This window comes from Opisthorchis viverrini (genome assembly GCF_000715545.1).
Source record: "Opisthorchis viverrini unplaced genomic scaffold opera_v5_81, whole genome shotgun sequence".
NCBI lineage: Eukaryota > Metazoa > Platyhelminthes > Trematoda > Opisthorchiida > Opisthorchiidae > Opisthorchis > Opisthorchis viverrini.
Genome location: NW_008751736.1, coordinates 882564 through 893555, shown reverse-complemented (window position 1 = coordinate 893555; position 10992 = coordinate 882564). Strand labels below are relative to the sequence as shown.

General features: G+C 43.9%; 1 protein-coding gene across 1 annotated transcript in view; it reads left to right on the top strand.

Moving 5' to 3' along the window:
• Positions 1-2092, top strand: part of T265_04702 (hypothetical protein) — a gene marked incomplete at both ends in the record, with an annotated part of 20108 nt that extends 18016 nt beyond the window's left edge. The window contains one exon of the mRNA XM_009169506.1: positions 1127-2092. Coding sequence (XP_009167770.1) covers positions 1127-1639 — 513 coding nt within the window. The remainder of the gene's footprint in view (positions 1-1126) is intronic.
• Positions 2093-10992: the final 8900 nt, after the last annotated feature.

Genomic DNA, 10992 nt, shown 5'->3' with positions numbered 1-10992 from the left:
ATATATATATATATATATATATATAAATCCAAAAGCTATGGAAACGCAAATGGGGACAGAGGAACCGCCCACACAACTGCATATGGAATATGTTTCTTCTATTGGGGCGAAACCTTTGCATGCTGATCGCCGAGCTCCGTGAACAGATCAACGACCATCTGATCAAACACCAGTACAAACCCGAGCTACTTCGTCAGGTTGACGAAGATATCACCTGATAATGTAGTGTAGACGGGAAGTACTCCATAGCTAGTTGATTCATTTACTCAGCATTAAAATGAAAGAGATGACATCACAACTACACATTACAACTATACATGTATCGCGATATTTCAACTATCGTAGTGACTGAAACATGAGGCGGCCTGGTGCAGCACATCCAGTTGCCTGAGAACATTATAAACGAGAGATTCAGCTGGGTTCCATGTGAGTCCCTCGAAAGAACCAAATTAGTTTGCACATGAGTGAGTGTCTATTGGCTAATTTGGTGCAATTTGGTTTGAAGTAGAACATGGGGTTTAGGGAAACCCGGGGACTGCGCCTACCTGATGAGCCGCGAGAAGGGCGAAACCGGTCGTGGGCTGTGGATGGATTTTCAGCAACCTTATGAGTAGTAGATTCTTTTCAAAAGCAGTTTGACCTAGTGTTGCCATATAGTTCACATTTCAATACGATGCGATCCTCCTTACCCCATATGCGCACAGGCTTCGCGTTATCTTGATCTTGAGTTATCACTGAAATGTGACATTTTAAAACTGCTTTGTTTGTTGGGTAGCCTACTTAACCAAACCTACTCAACACCGCACTGATGAGGTCACTCTGACTGATGCTTGCAAGTGAACCCCGAGGCTCAACTAACTGAACACCAATCCAGCCTACTTATACTTTGTGAGTAGCGGGAGGATTCAAATGTTTCAGATACGGCACGAGGTCGTTCACGTCGACCCAGCTTATGCTAACATTCAGGTGGGGTAGACGTCTTGGTGCTATTTCAAAGAGTGTGACATCATTTCGGCCAAAAGTACAATTAAGCACGTGATTCCAAATTTTACAGTTGAATAAAGCGTCGAAATAGCATGGCACTTTATGCGTGATACTTTGATATCCGTATTCTCTCACGCTACAGTTTGAATGGGTGAAGGGCAGTTTGTTGGTGGCTCTACGTCGCGAGTTCGTCACCTTCATGTTTACCAATCCAAAGGCTATGGAGATCTTGGACGCACTGAAGGCCGAAAAGCATTTGAAAAAGGTACAGGATGAACTTTTCTTTTCCACGCTGGCCTACAACCCCAAACTCGGAGCCCCTGGAGCATGTTTGTCGATACCACCAGCAGATAGCGATTCCGAACCACGATTTCAGTTCCTTGCTCGTTATGCCAACTGGAATGATAGTAACTGCCCTAGCGGGCTGGCTGTTCGCGGAGTCTGTATACTTGGCTGGAAGGATATTCCCGTGTTGATCAAGCAGCCTCACTTGTTTGCCAACAAATTCCTGCCAACTTTCCACCCGGAAGCTTACACTTACATGGAACAACGGTATGTGAACAAAGTTTCGTTAGAACACCAATATGGACAATTAGATCCCGGTTTCGACGAGCGCATTTTTGCGAATTTGTATTGCTCGCAACACCACATATGATGCTTAATTTTTGTTCCTGATCCAGTGGGCAGTTTGGAGACAAAATTATCCCAACGACTCCTGCTGGTGTTTCCATGAGCAAATTATATCGATCAGTTTTTATTCTTTTATGTTTTCCAGTCTTTGTCATATTCATTTTGTGAAACGAACCAATCGATACTGCCATTGACCGTTTGCTTTGCTCTGAACAACTTTGAAGCACTCAATCCGTCAGGTATACGAACCCACAATTCCAGTGGTCCTAAATTTCCTGTCTGTTCCTGTAAGCATGCCCGCTCCGGATGGAATGCCTCGGAAATTTTTTAATAGAATGAACTTTTCCTATTCTAGCAATCCCAAGTGTTTGGAGCATAGGAAGAGCTTCGACAAATTCACCCATTTGCATATCAATTTTGGTTCTCACGCGAGATTCAACCCAGTATTCTTCAACCGAATTTGCTGCAAAAAATCCGCCTCATGATTCAGTTGGTACGATTTTTGGAGATATCGCGGGGAGTTCTGAAAAAGCTTCCGTGTACCAATTGGTGTCCGAAAGGGATGCCTTCTCTCCCTATTCAGCGCACTAATCTTGAAGACTAGGAGCTCGTTTGATAATTAGAGACACCTGTGTTGTCAGATCGAGCTGGATTACGGGCTGTTTTATTGTAGGACTGTGGCCCGTTATTGTAGCGACAATTTATGTAGGCTTGTGCCGGCGAATCTGCAACGTGAAAATTATAAAACGTGTTTGGTTGTGTATAAGCGGCTTCACTCAAAGAATGCTTCAAGTTCCTTCATCTGCAATAACAGCGTTAGCACACGCTGAATCAGCGATTGCCGAACAGCGTGCTACTTTCCGTGTCCAAAGCAGGGTAGCAAGTGAGTTGTTAGACTTTGGAATGGTGGAGAGGTAGAAAAAAGATTGCGAAATGTCTGGTTTGATGCGATACAAATTTCAGGATAAGTACCGCGTGGTTCTCCCTTTGCACGCTTGGATATGCTGGAAGATGGGCTCTCTCCATCATGTTATTAACATTGTTTTTGTTACCTTCTATTCAATTTTTGTAAACGAGTGTCTGTTTCTGTAGTAGACTAGAACAAAGTTCATTCATTATCCACCTTCTATGCCTTGTAATAAGGAGCCAGAGTGAAGCGTGGTCGTACGGCGACCAGCTTCCAGTGTCCACTCAATGATGGCGATGATGATGATGATGATAATGATGATGATGATGATGATGATGATGATGATGATGATGATGATGATGATGATGATGATGATGATGATGATGATGATGATGATGATGATGAACCGAGTTTGACGCTTGAGCAAAGACATTCCGACTTCAATGAAGCCATAGGCACGTTCATGGATGAATCCTGAGAAATAAAAGAGAAGGTTATGTTGAAAAGACAAATGTTTGATGCTTCTAAGTTAACACCAGAATAAGGATTAACGAGGACAGGAATTAAGGATCACCGTTAAAATCGCACACATTACTTGAAGTAAGTATCTTAGTACGGTTAAAACAAGAAATACGCTCATTGTCGAATCGCTTTGTTGTTAACGCTGACTTAAATGACTCTGGTTTATAATATGCAGAAAACTGCTCTTAATTAAATGGGACCATAGAACTGGAGCCGAGTATTACGGTATACACCAGGTTCTATGTGATTGCGGAACAAGTTATATTGGCAGGACCGGTAGGTACATCGTTATCTGAATGGGGATAACATGTGAACATTTCGCTCCAAAACTACCGTTTTAAAACTCCGCATCGCAGTTCTCTATGGCCAAGCATCTTTCCTAACAGGCACCAAGTAAATTTCAAGTCACATCGAATTCTACATGTCCTGGGGTCTGCGGAAACCACCTCAATAAATTGACCGGATAAAAAAACCTCCATCGAGTGAAGATGACCTTTTCTGTACCTCTTCTACGGAATTTGACGTACAGAAAAAGGATGAAGGAAGAAGAATAATGTAACAAGATGAGTGAAACTTCCATTTGACGAGTCATCACTCAAGGAGTCGGTTAGTAGTGCACCACATGACGTGGTTTCGGGACTGAGGGATGAGTAGCGCTACGTTGTCTACGTGAGAGCTCATTGCACTGTTGATCATACACTCGTCCTCAAACAGTTAAGTCTTCAACCAGTGGTCGGAAGATGGCACATTCGAAACTCTGTGAGATTCGTTATCTGCGCACTAATGAGGATGAAATCAACAAGGAGGAACCACGTGTACATTGCTACTCTGCTTTTCAGCATCGACTGACCTCACTGATGAATTAATTTTCTGTCAGAAGTGACCAACTCTCCTCACAACATAATCAATTGACAAAACGAGGTTAAACTACTGGATAAACGTCAATCTGGTTAAGACCAATGGTCGGTTGTAAAGAGCGGCGAAACTGGTGAGTTCGACGATTCACGTGCGGCTGACAAGTGCTTGTCGGCCAAAGTGACACGCAAAACGTTTCAAAAGACACAACTGCCTTTCGAGGAGCAGGCAAACGTATCGTTAATATGGACAAGAGAACCCGGAAGTACAAATAAGTGCGAATGAGAAGAACGTGAAACGGGTCAACACGGCGTCCACTGTATCGCAGCCCGACGTGGACAGATGGGTACAGATACTTTTGTGTCTCTGTCTCCTTAAATTCAAACGGAAACTTGCGCATTTTCGACTCACACAGTAAACATTTTTGAGCAATCATCTTGACGGAAGACTTGGACCTCCTAAGATATGGGTTTATGCAAAATGGCTTCTCAGAACGCTTCTGGAGAAAGCCGTCAAACTGAGATCTCCGAATCAAACTATACAGAGGGGCGAACTGTAATCCACACTCTCATTGGTCCTGCTTTTGAACCCGACTTGGATAGTAAAGTGCTCATCATAAAAGACAGTTGCAAGAGCGTTTTACGCTGCACGTCTTAATGTAGTTCTCATCGACAATTCCGTGATCATAGGACAATAGCTAAATGACCACTCCAGGCCACTCCAGTGTGCCTTTAAATCTGTCTACTTCTGCGGAGTCACCTATGTCGGCTGAACGACGAGTTGATGGTTGAAGCGCATGTCTGCTTGGCCAAGTACTCAGAGCGTAAACAATGGACAGACACGCGGTTTAAGTTCTGAATCTTTAAGCCAATCTATGGGGTACAAGTCAAGATGCCAGCTACTGTAAGATTCTTTCTATCGCAGAAGCAAATTGCATCCACCTGTGTCTGTCAAGAATTTCATTTACCGGAACGCCTTGTTCGCGTCAGACGTTTTTTCTGGCGTGGTTAGACAAGCACTTTTCCGACCCAAGTGGCTAGGCACGTACCAGTCACCATCGATCAAATCGGACTGATTTCACCCACACTCAGTATCGATTTTTCTGTTTTGAATATGTCAGAACCAGTAGAAGCGATATTGCAGAAGAGAATGTTGGTAGCTCAGGTAGCATAGATGTTCGTCGGTTTGTTCGCTGAGCTGAGCAATATGATTGCAAACGCTTCATCACCAATCGAGGTGACATCACCTCTTCACATCGATGTCACCTCGACTGGTGATAAAACGTTTGCAATCCAACTACCTAACTCAGCTAACAAGCCAACGACTATTCTGGTATCTATCTGAACGATCGTCCTGTGAATCAAATCAGTGTGGCCCTAAGCCGCCTAGCTACAACAACGCGCAATTTCGTCGAATTAATATGTGAAACAGCGTGACGGCAGTTTGGTTAACTTAAGCTGAAAGGACTAAAATTATAGGTAAAAAGCGGAGAGAACTTCCACGATCGCCGGTCTGCATGACTTCCAGATAAGGTAGACACGAACAAGGGACGTAGTGTATGCTGGCACGCAACACTTGTCAGCCCTATCAAGGTCACATTTATACAACCAGTTATGGCGGAATATGACGCATCGTGGTTCAAATTATGGCGACTGTGAGAAATCGATTCCGGATGCAGCATAGCATGGCAGAACCTTTAGTGGCAGGCAAGTGCGGAGGGCAGTACGTCCTACATACGGGACATTATATGACCACATTTGTCGTAAACGTTTAACTCCACCGTACAAAGTTCCACTATTTACGACCTTATTTCGTTCATGTGACGGCTTTGGATAGGACGCCATACACACAATTTTATTGCTCATTTATTAAACACAATCGAAAACACAAATACGTGCTCGCGTTAGCGTATAACAGAAGTACACATGAATCGGCAAAACAGTGTGAAATATTTGTGTTGAAAAGGCTTAAATTCGGTGCTCAGTTATCTCACATTTATAAGTGCGGCATGTTACAGTAGTAACCGGTGAACCATCTTCTGGAAAGAACTGGATGTATATGATGCGTGAGAGGCAAGTACATTGCCACTGATGATGTCACCTCGATTGGTGATGAAACATTTGCAATCAAACTGTCCAGCTCAGCGAACAAACCAACGACCAGATATTGCAGAGGTCAACATTTCCTGAGTGAGCTCGTTCTTATTTTCTGATTGAGATATTTCAGACCTACCAACCAGTAAACTGATCTAACTTCTGGACTGTCCCGGACTTAATGACGTCATAAAAACAGTTTCTGTCTCGCTGGCTGGCCTAACAGATGACAGTCAGTACTCATACAATAAATCTTGCTTTGGAACATGACAGAAGACCTATTACTTCGGGTTAATCGCCTCGAGACTCAAATGACAAGACAAATGAAATGCTTTACTGTGCCAGTTTCGGTGTTCCAACTTTTAGGCATAAGCGATGGTTCTGCATTGTTCTAATTGTGTCGAATCCTGCATGGCCTTCTCCATCGCTCCGGCCATCGGGCCTACCAGTCTCTACATTGTTCAAACGTGATTTTTGCAAGTCACTCGCTAAACCTGCTGGTATACTGAAGTCGACTCCAGAAAAATTAAAACTTCATAATTCGTACTTTCTCCTTCAAAGTTTGTATTTTTATGTTTTTCTCGGTGGAGTACCATGCTCCCAGGACTGGTCTGTTTTTCTTTATTGCATCTCGCGATTCGACCTACCACTTTGCTATTTGATTGGCCAGTTCAGCGGCTTCAATTTCCTTCGATTTAATTGGCCTTTATCCACATTCCCTTGCACTGTGTTCTGAGTTCCCTCAATCTGATCGATGCATCTGGAGCTCTCTTGTCTTGTGATATGCATACCGCTTCCGATTCACTGATGCGATGCGCCTACAATTCGCCTTTGGATTGTGTTCATCTCCCTGATACTTCATTACTCGAAAGTCCTCGTGAATTTGGATTGTTGTGCATCGTCAAACGGTGCAAACAAGCAAACGCCACACAACCCCAAGATTCCGGGTTACCTTCAAAGCGGGATGCTATAGGAGTACACTTAGTTTGATTCAATGCGGGAACTCCTTGTCACCCACTGAGTCCGGACAATCAAAACCAAACCTTATTTTGGTCACGCTAAAAGAACGGCTGTTTGAGCTTATAGCGGTTAACGGCTGGGATATCTTAAGCTCAGGGCCACCTTTCTATTCCGTGCCCTTATATACAAAGTCAATATATACACCAACTCCCGTTCTCATGTTGAATTCCATAATGTCGAGCCATACTTCTCGTGATAACGTGTGCCATTGAATTTATGCTTAAGACTTTCAGATCTTCAAGGATTCACAGCTTTCATCTAGTCAGAGATACTTCACCAAACACTTTGCTTTCTGTTACTATCCATACCCTTGCGATATAGCCACAGGACAGGTGAACCTCTGTACCATATAGGTCGTTGACGTGAGTCGTTTGGAATTACGACATTTCTGACTTGGCTCCCACGAAGTCATTCAGTGGTATAACTGCTAACCTAGGACAAGAGGCAAGCGGTTAACTAGAGGTTGTCAAAAGAACTGAATAAATCGCCGAATTCCCAATAATCATATGCTGTTGTTGTGCTGAGGTAGCAAAAGACGGATATCTCAACCTTGTTGTTGGTAATGTGTTGAAATATTTGTAGCTCGGATGAGCTTATTGGTTGTTAATCAGGTGGCTGTTGATCTGTTCTCCGAGCTCGCCAGTTGACTTGCAAACTTTCCGTCACCATGCGAGGAGACATCATCACCCAACTGCGCAGTCGTTTATAAGCAGTGTTGGTAGGAGTAAATATTTGAGCACACTCAGTCACGTGATTTCATCACTTAACTCAATATTTAAACGTTCCATTTTTGTTTTCACGTTTCCTAGCAGCTTATCTCTGTCGTCAGGGTACTTATATGTTACCTGGTTGAACAAGTCCTACTCATCGTTTTTGTTTAACTGTATTTCCGTGTGCAATCATACGACGTTACGCAGTGAGGGCTTCCTGAGAACTTCGATCACAAAGACTTTAAAGCACACGAGGGACAGCGCTCACTAGGACAGTAATCTCCATGAGTGTGCGAAGTGATCATCGCACGCAGAAACTACTCATATAAGTGTGAGCATGGTCAGGTGCACCAACGAGTGCGCTGCCTCACACCGGTCACGAGATGCAGCTTACGAAAATCATTTTTATTCGGTCGTACACTGTCTGGTTAACATTAATTCGATTCATCGGTTAGCGTGCCCCATGACGTTGCGCTGACCAGGAGGAACATCTGGTGTAAGCTAACCATGCCAGCGCAGTACTGAGGACTGGACCGCTCAACATGTGAGACAAAGAACACTGGAGAAGTTACCAGCGTGACAATAGACAACAAAATGGAAATTTTATTACTGAATATGACGATTTATACGAATGAAGCTGCAAGAATAATCACAGACGAGTTGTGTCAATTAAGCTAAGGTAATTTAACAATTAGGAGGTAATCCCCTGGTTGGCCGATCATGATCCCCGCCGGTAGAAAAGTTTTTGGATGACCTGTTCCAAAAATACATTGTGGAAATATGTTAGTGAATAAACTGAAAAAAATGGGTGGTCTATATCTCATCGAACGTTGAGTTCCGTGTGACAAGGGTTGAACCTAGAAACTCCCTGAATCCCGTGACATGCGCACTGCTGACGATTCCCAGTAAGGATGAAACATCTGTACAGTGCTTCTCGGTTTCTCAACACAGACTGACTTTACTTACAGGATGAACGTTTCATTAAAATTTCAAAATCTGCCCACACTACTAACAAGCTATAAGTAGCTAAGCGGAAGGGTAAAATTCACTCGACGGATGAAACTTTCACCCGAAAGTTTCAAGCTCAAGAAGCTGGTCAAACGCGTGACTACGCGATGTGAATCTCGTGAATTAAAAATAATTGCAAGCTAATCGCACTGCTGACCAGCCACTTGTGGTCGAACGTTTAAGTGTTCTTAATCGGGATGTCGTGGGCTGAAAAGTTTCCGAAATTTCAGGGGATACACAGTGCTGACGATACCCAATTAGGATGAGACGAGTGTACCGTGTTTCCAGGTTTTTCACAGAATGGAATGTCAATCAAAGGAGCACTGATAATCGTGGGCGTTTTACAAACCCTGGTGGGTCAGCTCACACAACCAAACTGTGGCCACAAAATATCAAATAAATCTCATCGGTCGTGTGTGCCATGCTTGAATACTGACCGTTTTTGTACGGGGGCGAGGCATGATATATGTGGGTAGGCGATCCGAGAATTGACGTCTCAGAAGCGATCCTCGCTTTGGAATGCAATAATCGATACGTGGTTTAGCCGCACGAACAACTGTGGTGGCTGTATCATGCACGCCATGCATGACGACTCACCATCTTCTGGTAGTAGTGTCGTCCTCTGTGCCTTATTTTTTGTTAAAAAACTATGTCGGGTGCAAGGGTGACGTAGAAGAAGGATGCGCATCGGACTGTAGAATATTTGAGAGTTCATAGCCACACCGCTCTCGTTTACACTACTCCACCAACGCACGTTGGACGCATCTGAATTATCACGTTTGAACAGGCGAACGTGTTCACACTTGAGCGATGTGATTGATGTGCCCGACTCATCAAACGACAACCCAGTAACTGTCCTGGTTGTGATGATCGATTGACCCGCCAGTCGGGACTTCCCAGCCAGGTAGAGTGGCTCACACTTGAAACCCACTGGGCAGAGTTTTGGTTGCAATTATTGGGTTTTGCGGGATAGGTATTTTTGTTCACAGCTCAAGTGTGAACACGTTCGCCTGTCCGGACGTGATAATTCAGATGCGTCCAACAAGCGTTTGTGGAGTAGTGATTACACGCTCGCCTCACATGTCAGATGTCCGGGGTTCAAACCTGGCTTGGCCATTGGATATGCACTGCTGATGAGCTCTAATAAGATCGAAACCCGAGTCTCGTGCTTCCCTTTGGTGTGGACTCACCGGAACAATTACGCCAGAACAGGAACACTGCCGTTCAAACGACAGTGGTGTGACTATGAACAAAAATACCTCTCCCGTAAAACCCCATATTTGAGAGTTGTCGGTGACTTCTACCTTTCGGAACAGACAGAATAATCTTTAGCAAAGCTTCAAGTGTACCTTCTAAAGGGATTGGTGTTCCTGAAAATGAGGTAAAAAGGCTAATAAAATGTTGGTCAAAGCTTTCGCTAGGACCAGAATAAGTAACTCACTCTAAAATCCTGCGTGCAGTGGATGAAGCATGCAGCCAGTCTAAAAATTTGAACCTAAAGGTGGGCGATCGGTATTGAGAAACAGTTAATTACAATTAAAAAACAAGAGTGGTTGTTTAAAACGAAACCGTGCAGGCCACGCGTACTACTGTATACATCCTCCCAGCTGCAATCACAGTTCGACTGAGGTTTTTCAAAAAAAGAACAAGCCACTTGAGAGGAGGCAAAACTGCACTTTCCTGAGCATGTTCAGGTCCTGTTGAGGACCCCGTCCGGTAGCGTACTACTTCTTTCGCAGCAAAAGAAAGGGAAGATGTACGATCACAGTTGACTTTCAGCCTGGCAGCTCACGAACCTGCGCAGAACATGCACCAAATAAGCCGTAGTTTGGGGTTGTATGGCTTGCTCCAAGAAGATATGTTGTCGTGCATTGCGCCGTGGTTTTATCTGTGCTCGGCTGGGCTATCGGTCCCTACAACCATTTTACTGGTAAACGCCCAGAGGTGGCGTTCCATCCTTAATGAGACATTTTTTCTATTGTATGGCTCCAAGAAGATATGTTGTCGTGCATTGCGCCGTGGTTTTATCTGTGCTTGGCTGGGCTATCGGTCCCTACAACCATTTTACTTACTAACGCCCAGAGGTGGCGTTCCATCCTTAATGAGACATTTTTTCTACATTTTAATCATCAATCCATATCAGTGTTGTGATGAACATGACTGATACTCTATTCATTGCTCTATTCATTATTCTCTTGTTTTAATATTCCATATGCTGTACATATTCGCCAATTCGAATACATACGTGCTGGTTGCCACTCTT